Source organism: Physcomitrium patens, chromosome 3 (genome assembly GCF_059467195.1).
Source record: "Physcomitrium patens ecotype Gransden chromosome 3, ASM5946719v1, whole genome shotgun sequence".
NCBI lineage: Eukaryota > Viridiplantae > Streptophyta > Bryopsida > Funariales > Funariaceae > Physcomitrium > Physcomitrium patens.
Genome location: NC_143412.1, coordinates 10328489 through 10345789, shown reverse-complemented (window position 1 = coordinate 10345789; position 17301 = coordinate 10328489). Strand labels below are relative to the sequence as shown.

The following is a 17301-nucleotide window of genomic DNA, read 5'->3' as shown; positions in this document are numbered from 1 at the left end:
AAGATGAGAATTAGGGTTGAGGTCATTAGTGAGCGTGTGGGATTTTTCGTTTGAAGTCAGGAGTTTGCAACTTAGTAATAACACTTTGGAAGAATCTCAACCCTGTTCTTTCCCTTTGCCATGTGCCACTATGAAATTTTCCACCAAAACCATGATGAAATAGGTTCCAAAGTGTAAGCACTTTTTTCTCTGTAGTGAACCCAACGTGGTTTAGGCTACACAATGGTTTTGAAAGTCAGAGTTTAGTATAATCGTTTATGCATTTAAAGTTAAAAGAACTAAAGTTTGACTTCTCCGTACAAGGTTGTGGAGCCGTGTCAAACCTCGCATTAAAATATCATTTCAAACATTTGACTTTGACTTATAGCTGTTGACCTCAAACCTAGGTAACAGAGTCAATGATTAATCACCTCAGCTTTGCCTTGGCACAAGGGGAGCTGAGTTCCTGCACCGATGGACTATGGACCCACCGCCTTTTAATAGTCATCTCACGCTTACCACAGCAAATAGTTGATTCATATTATTTACGATATTATTACTTGAATGAGTATATCACATTTATGGTGCTTCCTACCAAAGCTTTAGCTGAATACCAACTACCCTTGTTTTGTGGAAACCTACAATTTCAGTGTTAACGGCATGCATTTTGTTTAACCTTGGTAACATATCGATGACAGGGTAACATGTAGAATTTGGAAAGTAGACTACTGTGTGTTTGTACACACGTTGTACTCCGAATGAGTATGTTTATAACCATTTTTATTTTTATTATTTTACCTTCATTTTAGAGAACACCAAAAGTGATTGCAATAATAGTTGATGCATCATGTGCTGAACGTGGAGGAAAAAACGGTAATGAAAAAGCAGTATAATTTCATATTAAGATAACTATTAGACGCACATATGCATGTATGCATGTATGCATATATGTGTGTACATATATATAAATCTAACAAACATGTAAGTCTGAATGTATATTAGAAATGATTTTATGTATGATTTCTCATTTTGTACACAACAAGCATGACTACAAATAACGGCAATGAACTTACGTCCCCATCACATCTACTCAACCAAACAGAATCACGACAGAACATTTACAAACAGTAAAATAATATAAATAAAGAAAGAAAGACAGATAGAAAAGCAAGGGCATGCTTGCAAGATTCATTATTAAAAAAAGTCAACAGATAATGGGACCAAGTCAACGTCGAGCATGCTGAGGAAGCGAACACCAGAGGATAAGACCGTGTTAAGGAGCACACAAAAGCAATCCAAAGTGAGCAGGATGCGAAGCAATAATCCTGCATTAGCGAAGGGACGGAGAAACCCATAGATCCACGGCGCACCTGCAGTCACTGTACTCGCAGGGCGGCCACGCTGCTGCAGGTCGCGGCTGCGGAACAAGGAAAACGAGAGGCAGGCCCGCAAATCGGATTGCACAATTTCGGGGAAATCATGAACGCAAACAGACTGGAACTGGTAAAGAAAGTTTGCCCCCACCCCAGCTCCCGACGCTTATCATCATTGCCATATTCGGTGCCCAGTCTGAGCCACTGGGCAAGGGGGTTGGGTCGATCGGGTGCCGCAAATTCAATCCGCTATGGGGGTGTGTTCCACACATCTAGCGTAGCATCCGTCGTTCCGGCGATGGGGATGGCAATTCAACGCATATGAACCGTGGCCCCGCCTTGTGGCGCGTCACAGGGCCGTGATACCGTCTCCGGAAAGTCACCCCATTGACCTGCGAGAGATCTAGATGCCGTGCCCTCCCGCTGCGCCGGCATCGAGGTACTGCACAGTTCTTTAAGTACAATGCATCGATGGCTGTGCGGTGCAGGGTGCCGAGTATTTATGCCTTCGCGATCGTTGTGTACTTTAGTTCCATTTCGAGTGCTTTCCCCTCAGTCATTATCCCCATACGATACGGTGGGATCGCCAGTACGCGTAGGGTGCGAGGTCGAGCTTCCGGATTTGGCCGACATGTTGTAACTTGTACTTGACTACCCAGACTTCGTGTGGTTTTCGACTCGTTGCCTAGACTTCGTTGTGCTTCAGGTTCTTCGTGACTGCGGACCTGTGAATTACTAGCGCTGGGCAGAAGGCGGTGTGAATGGCTGGAAAGAGTGGACAATTGTAGATGCAAGGAAGCTTGTAAGCTTGTTCAGCACTGTGCTGCATCATCCTCTGCGACAGCGGAATCAACGAGATTTTTGATCGATTGTATAGTTACTCTTGGAGCTTGTGAGCACGAACACTTGTGCTGATTGCGAAAGGAAAATTAGTAGGGGAGGATGTCAATTTATCAAGGAGGTTTGGTGGCTGCCTTGTTGGCCGTGGCCATCTCATTGACGTGCTTAAGCAGCCATGCAGAGGCTCAAGGGCTTGCCGTCGGCTATTACACTAACTCCTGTCCCACGGTAGAAACCATAATTTATAATTCAATGTGGGATTCGTACACTCGGGACCCTACAACCGCTCCTGGCGTTTTGCGCCTCGCATTTCATGACTGCTTCGTTCGTGTGAGTTCCAACTCCATTGTTGTGTCTTTGTCTGTAAATTATGTCCTCCCATCAAATATGAAGTATGCATTAACTTCATCAACTGAACATGTTACGACACTCTAGGATTGTACGTCATGATCCTACGTGACCAGCATCCCAAATTGGAAATTTTGTCGGTATAGAGTGTGGACATGTACTGGCTCATGTTGTGATTGACGAGCAACCTAAATTGCGTTCCAGGGCTGTGATGCTTCGGTGTTGCTAGACGGAGTAGATTCGGAGAAAGCGGCGGCAGTCAATGTGAACCTGCATGGATTTGACGCTATAGATGCGGCTAAAACAGCGGTGGAGGATGCATGCCCAGGAACTGTTTCCTGCGCCGATATCTTGCAGTACGCAGCTCGTGATAGTGTCTTGCTGGTAAGTTGGTACTGATTTCTCCTCTGCATACGGTAGTCACTTCAAGAAATTCTTTATTCAATACCTGAAAGAGGGAGCTAGGACTACGCAGTGGTAAGACGCTCTGTCGTCACGACACCAACTGTGCTCAGCATTGAGTAAAGATAGCAGCAAGACTGGTTGAATTTACCAGTTGACCTGTGACTTGGCTGTTCAACATTGCAAGAGAATTCAAATCTTGGTGAGAAAGAATCACAAGGAAGTCGAATTGTGAGCTTAATATATGCTTTACAGTGGTTAATGAAAATCAAGATTGTTGATGGCGTTACTGATGGGTTTACAATTTTGTCATGGCTATCGCAGACCGGAGGTGAGGGCTGGGATGTGTCTGGTGGGAGGAGGGATGGATTTACATCAAGTTCTGCAGATCCCCCTCTAGAGCTGCCTCTCCAAACCATGACAGTGCCCGAGCTTCTTGCTAATTTCGCGGCCAAGAACTTGAACGCTGCACACATGGTCGCCCTGTCGGGCAGTCACTCAATCGGTGTTGCTCACTGCCAATTCATCGTTGATCGTCTATACAATTATCCCAACAGTGCAACAGGATCCGACCCTTCCCTTCCAGCCGACCTCTTAGAATTCCTTAAGACACAGTGTCCTGACTCCGCCGCAACTCCCGAAATCAACATTGACGAGGTCTCCCCAGGCACCTTTGACTCCCAATACTTCGATAACATCATCAGGAACAGGGGGGTGATAGCATCCGATCAGCACCTGATGGACCACACCTCCACCCAGGGCGAAGTGGCGGCCAACAATGGACCCGCTTTCGGCGGCAATTTTGGTAGGGCAATGGTGGTTATGGCTCGGTTCAATGTTTTAACTGGATCTGCCGGTCAGATTCGTACCAATTGCCGACAAGTTAATTAGATCGACCACAGATTAGCATCACGTCAGTTGCCTGAACACTGGAACATCCCAGGCAATGCAGGCATGTTGGAACAATCAGTATATAAAACTGTATAAACAGCTAGAAAGTGTACCATGATTGTTGGAGGCTCAGCATGAGCGTCATTCTTGTCGTTCAAAATAAAAGTGGAGTGAATTGTCTCAAACAGACAAGGTTTTCAGTACGCTGGACATAACTCAATCGCATTGATCGGGAATCTAGGCTCAATGGCTGAAAGTTGGGCGATACCTGCTAGATGTCCATCACATTCACATATTTGTCTAAGAAATTTCACTCCTGAAAGCAATATAGCTTTCAGCACGGTCTTCATCACTTTGAGGTGAAGCAAGGTTTCCAGGGAAAATGGAGTTGCACAAAAGCGCTAAAGAGGCAATTTATGATGAAGTCGTATTCTTACATCTCCGGAGGAGAAAGCAAGCCTGAAGCAACACAACATAACATACTGGAACAATCGGACATACAATCTATCAGTGCAACCCAACATAACATACTGGATCACCTACTCTCAGACGCGGATATTATTTAAACCTTGATCCTAGAAATGTGTTCACAAACCTAGGAGAAATGACTTGATAAAATTCAAACATTATGAATGAACAATCATCTCTAAACAGATTCAAAATATTTCATTCATTTAGCATTGCTACAAGGTTATATAAATTAAGTTCACACATACGGACTATGCAACTCTACTGGAACTAAAAGCACAAACCTGGCCAATGAGCGGGATATCAAGGTGAGCAAACTGGCTAACAACTTCCACGTCTGCCTGAGCTTCCTCAAGAGTCTCACGAGCTGCACCTTCAGCAGCTGACTCCCCAAGCTCCATGTACCCTGCTGGCAATGTCCTGATAACCGCTGTGCAGTCAGCACTTAATGCAAGCACAGGCACAAATCATTCCTTGAAATTAGTTATCCTTCTGTTTCACGAAGTATTGTCGAATTACGGAGGAAGTCAACAAAATTCTACGAATGGAATATTAAGTCCTCTTCCCAATTCTGTAGAATCTTACTGCTGATCAGTTCCTCAGTCCGTCTTGCAATTGTTCTATGGCTATACGGGATCTCACCAAAGACCCTGCGAAGGCTCAATGCTCCTTCTGCAAAGTAGCACCTAGTTCTCATGCTCCACAAGACAACCCACCACCTGATGCAAATATAACGGCACGAAATGTCAGCGATCGACAGAAGAGATCAAAATCTTCTCCATGGAACCTCTCCAAGTTCACTAATGAGTAAATGCAGAGCAAGTCTTTCACAATAAGAGATGGTCACATACATACCATCTTAGGATTCTGATAATATATTACACCACACATGGAACAAACAAACCGCATTTCATGCTCACCCTCTGGTATCCGTTGCTCCATCGCCCCTCCACACTTCGGGCAGAAGTTTATCAATGGTCTAATTACCTGCAGGAACTACTGGTTAGATCCTATCTGAGAATTAGAGAGATAAAGCCCGCAAAGCACCTACTGCACGTAACCATCCAATATGAATACTTCTAAAAACCAGCATGTAAACCTTTGGAGCATGTAGAAAATAGAGAAAAACCTCACAAACCTGAGGTCTTGCTTTCACATTGTCAGAACTAGACGTATCCACGGCACTGAGGTTCTCAGAAATCACCACCGGAACGTCCCCAGTCTTCGACATTCTGCCTGCGACAACGTCCAAGCCGCTTTTGCTTGAGTTGCTTATCGCACGATCCCTTGCAAACCTCCTGTCGAGATTTCGAGACCTCCAAGACGAACCAAACCCACCAACAACTTCACGGCCGTGTACCTGAACCCTGATATAATAACTTTTCCCACCCCTCCTGAAGAAAGTCCCACAGGTGCCAGCAACAAGCACCAATGCGTCGTGGACAACGACACAGTAGGAAAGCAATGCGCCGCGATGCAGACGATCGACGTACACCTGGTAGGAAGCAATTATCGTGTTAAACAGCCCACAACTTAATACAAAACCCAAACCTCATCAATCCTTCCTTGTCAATCTCATCAGATTTCCTCGTCCCAAGTCCCGAGAAGTCATTAGAGCGCACCCAACACAGCGCCTGCCTTTTCCTAACAACAAAGAAAGCCTGCAACAGTAAAGAGTCCAATCCTCGACCAAACTGCTCATTGAAGAGTCGCTGTAATATTTACCTTGCCATAGCCACTCCCTCCTCCTTTACTTTCCTTTCCATTTCTTTGCGGCACGGCTTCTTTCCGCAGTTTTCTTTCCTTCGTCGTCTCTCTCGCGGCCTTGTCTCATTGCTTCCAACCACGTGGGGATCAACGTGTCAGCCTCTTGGGTGCATTGGGATTCAGCAGATGAGGGGGAGGGGACTCAACACGCCCTTTGTTGAATCAGTGGTGAGATTGTTCTTGCGGTGTAGCCCGTTGTGAATTGGATCGGAAGTTAGCAAGTGAAGCAGTGGCGAGCTTTAATCTTAACAGGGTTGTATTAATCAAGTATGTTACTCAAATTTCTAGCTCCTGTTTTCTATCACGGCTCTGTATTGCGTCTGCGTGAGATCTCTGGTGCAATTTCCTGGTGAACAATTTTGAAAGTATGTCTTTGGTCGATTGAATGTCGTGGAAATCATTCGAACTTTGTGTTTTAGAAAGTGATGAGAGATTGGAGCTTAGGGTTAATAGTGGCTCTTTCTGTCATCAGTATCCCCAATTCGATCTAGTATTGTGACTTTGTGCAGTTTTGTGAGGTTTGTCTCAGATTGTCGCGAGGGTTGGTGGTATTGCTGAAGCAAAGTGCAACATAGCCGTGAAAGGTCGTCTCGGTTACTGGTTGTAAGGTATAGAGTTAGATTCTTTGCGTTCCTGACCATCATAGGTAGGAAAAATCGTTGCAAATCTTTTACTATCAATCATGTTAACATCTCGTTGTGAGAAAATGAAGTCGTCAAGCTGACTGGCCAAGATATCGCGCCGGAGCCGTGATCACGGTAGGGTCGTAGTTGTAATTCAATGTTAGCCGGTTATGATTGTCGTCGAATCTTTTCTGTTCAGCCCTTGAGGGCACAAATATGTGTCCTATTGCACCCGTGAGTTTCCTGAGGCTTAATTTCATTAGCTCCTTTGAAGACACGAGTTGGTTGTTGATGAGCAGGTAAGTGGGAAGCATGTGTCTACCATGGCTATTTGGTGGCGGGGACTCAGGCCCTGAACATTCGGCTCCTGCTGGACCAGCAAGTCATGGACCAGCTAACGCATCACATGGCAATCCACCGCCACCTCCATCCCGGCCTCACCACTCACACAACTAGACTTTGGCAGACGCCATGAGGTCGGTCAAAATCCTTTCCGCAAAGATATGCTTTCACATGTCTGCCTCTCGTACTTTTAAGTGCTTCCTTGTTGTATGCACAGGACTATGAGATGCCGCGTAGTGTAGATAAATGTTTTTCGTTTGAGGAACGCTTGTGGAATCTTAAGAATTTAGCACGTGTTGTGCTTAATATGTTCATTTAGGACTTGTAAGGGGCTTATCAGTTATTTCTTCTTAATTTATGTCGGAAATGTTTTTTCCACTGGAAGATGCAAAGAATTTTTGTATTGTCAAGTCATGTGGTTTGCTTGTGTCCAGAGTTATCCACAGCTCAGCGAATTTTTGAAGTGCTCTGGGTTTTTGGCACATTTCTCCAGGGATACCTACGCGAGAGTTGGAAACTCGAGACGTGCTGCTTCCAATCGCAGCTATAGACATTGTTCCATAGACCTGCTTGTAAAGAAGTAGCACTTGGTCCTTGTTTGGTATTGTGAAGGAGGTATTCCTGTTACTTCATATGTGTTCATAAAAACCACACATCTCAAGTATGTGCGATTCGGAGGCCTCCTCGACTCGTTTTCTTGATATTTTTTGTAATTTGTTTGTTTGTTTTGTTTTGTTTTTTATTTTTATTTACTTTCGTGTGGTACATTAAGCTGGACCTTGATGCCTGGCTCGCTAAAGTATAATTTCAGCTAGAAAAATGGACTTGCCGTTATTGTACGCAGATGAGACTTTGCAAGTTAAAAACCTTAAGTATATCTTTGACACCTTGCAAACTAAAGGTTTTTCAACTAACCTTAACGTTACTAACTCAACCTCCAACATTAATATGTAATTTTTCCTTGTTAATTAAAGTCTAAATATCTTAAATTGTGTCACCCCTTGAACATAAATTTGATATATGCAAAATAAAATAAAATAAAGCAAATGCAGATTATTAAAACATGAACGTTATAGCTATTAGAATTATTTTGGTGATTGAGGTGTGTGACTAAGAAATAGTTGAGAAAAATTGAAAGTAAATACATAAAACTATGGGTTGTGTGATGTTTCAAGTATTGCCTATATATTATCTTTGTACTACCTCTCTTGCATTTACAAACTGTAATAAAAAGTGATATAATATAAACAAAAAGACGTAGAAAGAAACTGGAGGACAATTTTAATTCTATCAAGTGATAGATATAATCTATACATATCACAAAAAAGAAAAAAGAAAAAAATCAAACAAAGTAGCACAAAATTTGTGAAAACTTATCTACACAAGTTTTTATTTTTATTTTTATTTTTATTTATTTTTTATTACTTCTATGTAGATGAAACAGACCATGCCAATCAAATAATTATATGTATTATTTCTAGACTTTGATAATCCATTACACTGGAATTGCTATTTTCTCCTACTAAGTATTCACGTAGAATCCTTGAAGCCATGCATTGTGGGCACGAATTTTACCCTTCATTAGTGGAGCAAGGTGGTTCTATCCTTGATGTCACCCCCTTCCCAAGGGACGCATTCTCAGCCACACGTTCTAACTGAGGATTCACGAAAAAACGCCGACGGAGTAGCCCCGTTTTATTGACGTCGTCCGACGACCGCTGCCCTCCTGGGACTTTATCGTTCGTTCATTTGTTCGTTCGTCCAAGTCCATCCGTCGACATTATCTTCTTATCAACTCGACTTCCCCCACCAATGTTTTAGGGTTTAAGGGCCTTATGCCACCTCCATCCGAATTTAGCCTCTGTTTCCAAGCAGACGGTCTTTTCTCCCATTTCCTCACTTTTCCCTTCGATCTCTGGACTTAATGAGGGTTGAATTCTAGCCTGCACTAGCGCCTCGCACTAAAATTTCAGTCTCCCAGCCGGTGAGTGCATGCTGAATAATGGTGTAACACGCTAATGGGGGGTGGATTTTAGCGGCCCTGTTGTTGATGGCAGGCCTTAGTTGCTATTTCGGATTTGTGGTTTGTCTGGGCTGGTTTCTGATTTAGGTTGGATTTCGGATTTTATTTGGGTGTTGGGATGCAACTTGGCGATCATCGATCAAATCGTGGGATTGAACTTCGGTTTGAGTGCGAAGATGGGATTCTGGGCAACATTGTCAGCTGGTGAGGAATTGAATTGGGTGTGTGTGTGTGTGTGCATGTGAGTGGTATTGTAAGCAGGAGGGGGAGGTGAGGTGAAAGATGAAGCTCTTGCGGCTGAACAAAGCGCCAGCCGCTATCGTGTCGGAGCTTACGACGATGGCGCCTATGAAATACAAGATCTGTTATTTTTTGAATTGGAATGATGTGGGATATAACGTGGTCGCATCCAAGAGAGTGTTTTCTACGCTGCGGAGAGTGAGCCAAGATTACCAGGGGTTGTTGTTGCCGAGGCATGGAAACAGACTCACGACGTCTCGTTCTTTGCCGTCTTCTTCGTTTCAATCGTCCCAATTCTCAACGTCTCATTTGCCGGCCCAGAAAGGTAAAAAGAAGCTGGCGGTTCCAAGAGCTGCAGGAACAAGTTTACAAGATCTCTTCAAGCAAGACTTACAGTCGTCCTCACCGTTCAATGTTGACCCATCGTATGTAGCTTTTTCCCTCCAAATTTTCTCAGAGATTCACACCTCTATTTGGACATTGATTCTGCTGGAATTTTGAAACTCGACCGTCCGTGGATTAATTACAGTGTTGCGTTTCTGGTAGATTGTATAATTTTTCCCGAGAACGGTATCACATTCGAACTGGGGACCGTGATTCTGTAGGAATGTATGTTCTGGAGGACAGAAATGTGCTATTCGTATCCATGTTTTGGATGCTGTATTCTGAAAGAGTTGGGAATGTGGGATCCAGGGCGACAGTTGTGCCTTACCTGGAGGACTCATCCCGAAGGGTGGACGGTGGGAAGTTGTACGTGGAGACTTATGGGTGCCAGATGAACGTGAATGATATGGAAATAGTGCTCGCTATTATGAAAGACTCAGGATATACAGAGATTGTTCAAACACCTGAAGAGTCGGACATTATCTTTATCAATACGTGTGCAATCAGAGAGAACGCCGAACATAAAATCTGGCACCGGCTCAATTACTTCAAGCACTTGAAATCCCGGTGTGTGAATTAATTGGTTTCTAGAGCTTTACTTTGCTTCTTTTTAGTTGCGACGGTGAACTTTGTAACATCCTTATGATTGTATCAACACCTAATTCTACTTTTATGAAATTCTGTTATTCAGGTGGAATCGTGATCCTGCTACAAGTGCTACCCGTCCAGCCAAGCCTCCCAAGGTTGCAGTGCTGGGCTGCATGGCTGAACGTTTGAAGGAGAAACTGATCGTTGCTGACAAAATGGTGGACGTAGTTTGTGGGCCTGACGCTTACAGGTGAGTGTAGTTTGTTGATTGTGAGTTTTAGCTAAGATTTGACTATTCCTTTCCTTTCGTTGGGAATGTTGGCGGAACGTCATCCTGTGGCTGTCTTGCTAAGACCGCTGACGCGATGGTTGCTCACAGGGATCTTCCTCGCCTTCTCTCTCTTGTCGATGAAGGTCAAACTGGTATCAACACTCTGTTGTCTCTCGAAGAAACGTACGCAGACGTCTCACCGGTGCGAATTGCAAAGAATTCTGTGACTGCTTTCGTATCAGTCATGCGCGGCTGCAACAATATGTGCTCATTCTGCATCGTACCTTTCACACGAGGCAGGGAGCGTTCACGTCCTGTTAGTTCAATTGCACGGGAGGTAAGTTTGACGGTTTTTTTAACATTTATTCGTTTCCTATAGTGAAGGTTTGTTATTGTGGTCATTTCTTATGCTAAGATTTTTTTTTTTTTTTTTTTTTTTTTTTTTTTCCTTTTTCTTTTTCAATTGAGTTCAGGTAGGCGAGCTCTGGGAGCAGGGTGTAAAGGAAGTGATATTGCTTGGTCAAAATGTTAATAGTTACAACGACACTAGCGAAATAGATGGAGGAGATGAAAATGGTAGCTTGTTATCGCTTAGCACTTTAGGAGTAGAAGAGGGGAAAGAAAGCCAGCTCCCTCCCATTATGGAGTCCAGCTTCGGAGACAAGAAAGCCAAGTACATGTCAACTCTGAGCCCTGGGTTTTCTACCATTTACAAAACCAAGGAACTTGGATTGAGTTTCGCACACCTTCTTGACGTCCTGTCATCTCAATATCCAGAAATGAGATTTCGGTTCACATCCCCACATCCCAAGGACTTTCCTGATGATTTACTGTTTCTGATGCGGGATCGACCCAACATCTGTAACATGGTTCACCTTCCAGCACAAAGTGGAAGCACCAGAGTGTTGGAGAGAATGAGACGTGGATATACAAGAGAAGCCTATTTGGCTTGCGTTGACAGGATACGGATGATCATTCCTGATGTGAGCATAAGCAGCGACTTCATTTCTGGTTAGTCCTCCCCAGCCTCCAACCCTTTAACACATTGCAAGAATAACCAGCATTTTGCTATGTTTGTGTCTTGTTTTTCATGTCACTATCGGAACTTATGTAACGTTCTAATGTATACCCGTTTTTCCTTTTCATAACATTACGTAAATTTATTTACCTGAAGCTAGAATAACTATTTTAATTTGTAGTGACTTCAGTGTAATACAAATTTAAGGAGTAATTTGATACAACTAGCTTCTTATTCCCAACAGTATCTACTTAGTCATAGGTTCCGTATATGTTTCATAGTTGTCGACTTGTATGCTTAAACTGTGCAGGCTTCTGCGGGGAGACTGAGGAAGATCATCAGGATACTCTTAAATTGGTAGCTGAAGTGGGTTACGACATGGCCTATATGTTCGCTTACAGTATGAGAGAAAAGACTCACGCTCACCGGAATTATGAGGATGATGTACCTGAGCCTGTCAAGAACAGACGACTTGCAGAAATGATAACCACTTTTCGGGAAACAACTCTGCCAAGGTTCACATCCCAGTTACAGACAATGCAGCTAGTGCTCGTAGAAGGTCCTAACAAGCGAGCTCCAGAAACTGAACTGGTTGGGAAGAGTGACAAGGGGCATAGAGTCATTTTTCCTAAAGTGCCTGTCATGGATGGACTCTCTGCAGCCGAGGTCTCTGAAGAGGGCTGTAATCCGTTCGACAGGAAAGCTTGCCAGGAGATGGTGGACTTGAAGCCTGGAGATTTTGTCGAAGTGTATATTACCGAGACAACTCATGCCTCACTTCGAGGAGAACCTTTGTTGAGGACTAGCATTACACAATTTCATGAAAAATATAGTTAGAGTATAGTATCAACTTGCAGCAAGTTTCTTCAAGGATCTGACTGTATGGTTGGTGTTTTGCTGGAGAGGTTTGCAATATCTCATTCTTTATCGAGGCAAGATGGGTTGTCGATTCTATTGTTTACAATAATTTTGTCCTCTTATTTATGGGTGTCAAAACATTCTGGTGAGAATGCAGGGAGTGACTGGTCAGTGATCCCGAGAATTAGTCCTCTTAACTACAGAGAGCTTGACACTTTGCTTCCTCTGTCTAGTTCTTGTACTTTTTCAGTTTTTAAAGTATGTATAGATAAGAAAGGAAAGACATGGATGTCATTGATTTTTTACATACAAACTCCCTGAAAGGAAAAGAGACCAGGGTGAGTAGCAACATCTGTACTGAGAAACGTTCTTATGGTACCCCTTCAATTCATAATTAATCTTGTTTTGATGAAATTGGGATTTTTGGAAATGAGTGTTAGATTTACTAAGTTTTAGTGTTTCTTAAGACATGATTTTTTGTTTATTGGGTAGAGATGCGTTGTATATTCGAATATAAATTCTACATATATCAGCAAAATATTATGAAATTGTTATTTTGTTGGTGTTGTTGATTTATGTTTTATGTTTAAAGGATAGAATAATTCTATTGCCAGGTATCAACACAAAATCCCAATCTGATTGTAAATAGCATCTAATATCTATGAGCACTATATAAATATAATCCATATATATATTAAAATAAATTAGATTCAATATTTATGATCAAAGTTTTCTAAACAACAAAACTTTGATCATAAATAAACAATTTCAGTACATACTTTTTACACATAACATTTCTTTTGTTTGCTTTTGAGGTATATAAGCAATATATAGGCATGTATTTTAAATTGCAAACAATTGATTACATGTAAAGTTTAATAAATTTGTGCATTTTGATAAATCAACCAATAATAGATTTTTAAAATAATAATTATTTTAAGTAATTTTTATTATTAATATAATTGTTAATATATAAAATATAGATTTTTAAATGATGTAGGCTTTGATTAAAAAATATTAAAAGTACAAGTTTATACTTCAATCATAAATAAATATTTTTTAAAAAAAAGTTATAAAAAGGTAATAGAAAGAAGAAATTAAATTAGAATATGCTACAATTGTCACATAATTATTATTAATATATACATAGACTAAAATGTCACAAAAAAAAAAGACTAAATAAAAGAATTCATAGGATTTAGGATAATTTAAGTCTTTTTTTTTTGTATGTATTACTAGCAAGATTGAATTTTTTTTGTCCAAGTTGAAAGGAACAATTTTCTATCAAAAGAAAGGTGCGACAAGGCTATTCCTTGGCATCATAGCTATTCAACTTGGTTGGCAAAATACTCTTATCCAAATGTGTATTAGTTTCTCTTCAATTACACCAAGCTATTATCCAATAGTTTTTTAGATATCAATTGATAAATGTTAAACCAATGGCTTTTGCTAATTGGGTATTAGATCTAGCTTGGTAACTCATCCCTCATTTTAAATGGTATATGGGATTGAAAATATGAGACAAAATTGAAAGAGTTTGGACTATTAAGGACATGAATTTTAAAGAACCTAAATCTCAACATACTCTTGTGTAACTCTAAAAGAATAGATATTCACTCAAAACTAATATAGTATTGAAACTAGAATAGCTATTATTAAAGATAAGAAGATTAGAAAGTTTTGAAACAAGACTAAGGACTAAAAAGACATGGATAAGAGTGAAGAAGCCTTTATTCTTGCTTCCATATATACTATCTAACTAAAAGCTATGTGGCAATGTTTTACATGACCTCCAATACATGTCCAACTTGCAAGACACATGTCTAACTCATAAAATAAGTTTCTTATATATTTCCCACATAATTAGCTTGTTTCGTAAGCTATTAGCACATACAACATGTGGCTAACTTGTTGGCCAAGTTTCTAATCTATTAATCAATTACAAACACATTTAAAGTCAAATATGTGTCTATGAAGCTTCTAAAAAGCTTTGCCACAAGATAATATCAAATCTACTTATATTTATCTTTTATTTAACACTTCTTATTTAGATAAATATGTATATTTGTGATATTATTCTTCCTTCTAGGAACAAGTCCCATAAGAAGTAGTCATCATATGTTGAGAAAGTCTAAGATGCAACAAATTGTGTTTGCTAGATACTGTGATTTTTTTTCCGTTTAAAGGTGGTTGATAGGTACTCTCACTTGTCAATAGTGATCTATATCAAGGCAAGAAGACCAACTTGTTATTTGATCATTGTTGAAGTATTTATAACTTACTTCAAATAAATTATTTGGAATAACATCGGGGTAGTTTTTACCTCTAATAGTATCACCAAGCATTGAGAGTCTCCTCTAAAGTCTTGACACTAAATATATTATATTTCACTATCTATTTGAAGAAACATTTGTCATTCTTAAGGATCTTCATTTCTTTTGCATCGTCTTGAAGGTTATAATATCACAATGTCTTATCCAATAATTGAGAAAATAATAATTCTTGATTTGAATCTATTAGTTGTTGGTTCTCCATCTCTTTAGCGCCATAAATATACAAAAACTACAAACAAGGATAGAAGTTCAAATGTAAATTTTCTTAAAATGCAGTTCTTTTAATCCTTTACCTTAGTTTTGATGGATGGTGTTGATAAAAAGTATCAACCTTCTTTATTGTATTTGCAAGATTTTTGGTTGATTCTCAGATATGTTCACTAATACCATATTCATACTAATGAACAAGATATTTTAATCTATTTTGGCACTACCTTGAGTCTAAGATTTCTTAGACTTCATACTCTTGGTTATTATCAATTTTTATAGGAAGAAGTGGTTTTATTGTCTTCTTGGTATATCTATTATCTTATATGGTGCAAAAAGAGACATATGGAATATGGGATAGGTCTTCATAGACTCCAGTAGGTGTAATTAGTAAGTAATTAGATTAATTTGCTCATATATAGGAAATGATCAAAGTTTATAGTAATCCAATTTATTGCAAGGACAAATAGTCTTAATATTATAATGAAGTAATTATATCTTGTTGCCAACATAATATTGAGGTTATTTTTTGCAATAAGCATCCACATTAATCTTTTTTCATTCTTGAGCTTCTTTTAGTTGTGCCTTTATTGTTGCATATAGCTTTGAAAAATAATTTTCCAAATCTTCTATCATAGAATTATCAACTTTTGAAAAGTCAAAGGTATTAAGTTGTAGATAATAGCCATAATTGAGAAAAAAAAAAAAATTCTAAGTAGAAAAATGCATTGTATTATTATAAGCAAACTTTGCCAATGGCAAAAAAATTATCCAATTGTCTTATTGATAGTTAATGGTACACTTCAAATACTATTCTAATACTTAATTCACTTGCTTTGTTTGTCCATCAGTTTGAGGATGGAATACTAAAGATAATTTTATATCCAACTTCAAAATCTTAAAAAGAATTCTCCAAAATCTTGATACGAATTGCATCTTTCTATCCAATATAATATTCCTTAGTAATCTATGATAGCAATAAATGTTATAAAGAAAAAATCTAGTTATTTCTTTATTTGTAATAGATTTTATATATAATACAAAATGTGACATCTTAATGAATCAATCTACTATTACAAATATAGAGTCAAAAGAACTTGAGACTAAAAGTTCCATGATAAAGTTTGTCAAAACAAAAGACTATGATTTTTCTAAAATAGGTAATGGCTGAAAAGTCTGTAAGATCAATGATAAGGAATTTTAATCTTGAACAAATATTACATGATTATAAAAATTCTTTAATTGCCTTTAATATTTGAAGCCAACAAATACCTTTAGATATTAATTCTAAATTTTTGTTGTATCTAAAATGTTCGGTTATTAAAAATTTGTAATGAATTTAAAAAATATATGATTGTACTTCACCATTTCAAAGGTATAATTGTCATTTAAAATGGAATAGGTTATCTTTGAATTCAAAATTAGAAATATCATAAGACTTAAAAGAATTATTTTTAATATCATGAATAAGAAGTTTAGAGAAAATATTTGATTAAATTTTCTTGAAAAAGATTGAATCAACAATTAATGTTGATTTCATTGTTCTAAGATGAAAATACTTTAGTTTTAAGATTTTTTATTTTTTTTTTATTTTTTTTTATTTTTTATTATTATTATTATTATTAAAAGATATATTTTCTTCTTTTGGCACAAGATAAGTATGTCTAAAAAGGGTATTTGATAAACCTTGTTGTTTTCTAGGTTAAAAAATGATTGTGAAATCAAATCTTAATAAAGACATACTCTAATAAGCTTGGAAATGATTTAAAATACATATTAATATAAAATATTTGAGGTTCTTATGAACTATATATATGGTGATTGAATTGGAAACACCTTCTAGATAATAACATCATTCTTGAAATGAATCTATAATTGTAAGAAGTTCTTTGTTGTGAATTTCATAGTTAATTTTAGCTACTAATAATTTTTTGAAATAGAAAGCTATCAAGTGGAGCTTGTCATTTGCTCCTATTTACAATAAAACTATATCTATAGCAAAATCTCATGTATCTATTTTCATAAAGAATGCATTAAAAAAAATGACATAATATAAGATTGGTACAAGAATAAATGATGTCTTTAAAGCTTCAAAAGATGCTCTAGCTTTTTTGCTCCATTCAAATTTGTCTTTATATGTTAGACCTATTAGAAGAGCCACAATTTGAAAAAAGTTCTTAATGAAGATCTAATAATAATTGACAAATTTCAAAAAATATTGTACATCTCTATTTGTTTTTTAGATCTTTTAATTCATGATACTCTAGATCCTTTTAGGATCCATTATAAGGCCATTATTTAAAATGATGTATCATAAGAAGTCAACTTTAGTAGTATAAAATACAT

The 17301-nt window shown here is 38.7% G+C and overlaps 3 protein-coding genes and 1 long non-coding RNA gene across 19 annotated transcripts; 3 read left to right on the top strand and 1 right to left on the bottom strand.

The window, feature by feature from the left end:
• Nucleotides 1-1893: 1893 nt before the first annotated feature.
• On the top strand, nt 1894-4036 carry LOC112279353 (peroxidase 5). The gene is made up of 3 exons (XM_024513721.3): nt 1894-2522; nt 2745-2924; nt 3267-4036. Exons 1-3 carry the CDS (start codon nt 2295-2297, stop codon nt 3831-3833), a joined length of 975 nt encoding a protein of 324 aa, XP_024369489.1. The 5' UTR covers nt 1894-2294; the 3' UTR covers nt 3834-4036.
• Nucleotides 3165-6009, bottom strand: LOC112279837 (nudix hydrolase 23, chloroplastic-like). 15 transcript variants are annotated; one of them, XR_016502068.1, is made up of 7 exons: nt 5924-6009; nt 5440-5796; nt 5222-5288; nt 4944-5020; nt 4586-4721; nt 3947-4101; nt 3165-3792 (listed from the first exon to the last, which is right to left on the bottom strand). XR_016502068.1 is itself a non-coding variant. In XM_090248716.1 (5 exons), exons 3-5 carry the CDS (start codon nt 4996-4998, stop codon nt 4077-4079), a joined length of 273 nt encoding a protein of 90 aa, XP_090104842.1. In that variant the 5' UTR covers nt 4999-5020; nt 5222-5288; nt 5440-5992; the 3' UTR covers nt 3965-4076. The 15 variants fall into 15 exon arrangements, 8 of the variants coding, with proteins under 8 accessions (XP_090104847.1, XP_090104844.1, XP_090104842.1 ...); XR_016502072.1 differs by having other exon boundaries at nt 5440-5992; XR_016502067.1 differs by having other exon boundaries at nt 3165-4315; nt 4586-5020.
• Nucleotides 6010-6236: 227 nt separating this feature from the next.
• Nucleotides 6237-7714, top strand: LOC141045183 (uncharacterized). Its single transcript, XR_012217145.2, has 3 exons — nt 6237-6335; nt 6991-7167; nt 7527-7714. It is a non-coding gene; the product is annotated as an uncharacterized LOC141045183 (long non-coding RNA).
• A 1143-nt stretch (nt 7715-8857) lies between these two features.
• Nucleotides 8858-12845, top strand: LOC112279352 (CDK5RAP1-like protein). 2 transcript variants are annotated; one of them, XM_024513719.3, is made up of 7 exons: nt 8858-9017; nt 9318-9721; nt 9990-10247; nt 10372-10518; nt 10648-10876; nt 11013-11550; nt 11868-12845. In XM_024513719.3, exons 2-7 carry the CDS (start codon nt 9339-9341, stop codon nt 12392-12394), a joined length of 2082 nt encoding a protein of 693 aa, XP_024369487.1. In that variant the 5' UTR covers nt 8858-9017; nt 9318-9338; the 3' UTR covers nt 12395-12845. The 2 variants fall into 2 exon arrangements, with proteins under 2 accessions (XP_024369487.1, XP_024369488.1); XM_024513720.3 differs by having other exon boundaries at nt 8876-9017; nt 9315-9721.
• Nucleotides 12846-17301: the final 4456 nt, after the last annotated feature.

What these genes read in the sequence shown, in the direction of transcription:
- LOC112279353 (XM_024513721.3), top strand. Translation starts at nt 2,295, where the DNA reads ATGTCAATTTATCAAGGAGGTTTGGTGGCTGCCTTGTTGGCCGTGGCC. An exon ending in TTCATGACTGCTTCGTTCGT is followed by an intron (nt 2,523 to 2,744) that starts GTGAGTTCCAAC and finishes ATTGCGTTCCAG; the next exon opens with GGCTGTGATGCTTCGGTGTT. An exon ending in CTCGTGATAGTGTCTTGCTG is followed by an intron (nt 2,925 to 3,266) that starts GTAAGTTGGTAC and finishes TGGCTATCGCAG; the next exon opens with ACCGGAGGTGAGGGCTGGGA.
- LOC112279837 (XM_090248714.1), bottom strand. Translation starts at nt 4,998, where the DNA reads ATGAGAACTAGGTGCTACTTTGCAGAAGGAGCATTGAGCCTTCGCAGG. An exon ending in GACTGAGGAACTGATCAGCA is followed by an intron (nt 4,722 to 4,886) that starts GTAAGATTCTAC and finishes AGCGGTTATCAG; the next exon opens with GACATTGCCAGCAGGGTACA. An exon ending in ATATCCCGCTCATTGGCCAG is followed by an intron (nt 4,293 to 4,585) that starts GTTTGTGCTTTT and finishes GTGTTGCTTCAG; the next exon opens with GCTTGCTTTCTCCTCCGGAG.
- LOC112279352 (XM_024513719.3), top strand. Translation starts at nt 9,339, where the DNA reads ATGAAGCTCTTGCGGCTGAACAAAGCGCCAGCCGCTATCGTGTCGGAG. An exon ending in TTCAAGCACTTGAAATCCCG is followed by an intron (nt 10,248 to 10,371) that starts GTGTGTGAATTA and finishes TCTGTTATTCAG; the next exon opens with GTGGAATCGTGATCCTGCTA. An exon ending in TGTGGGCCTGACGCTTACAG is followed by an intron (nt 10,519 to 10,647) that starts GTGAGTGTAGTT and finishes GGTTGCTCACAG; the next exon opens with GGATCTTCCTCGCCTTCTCT.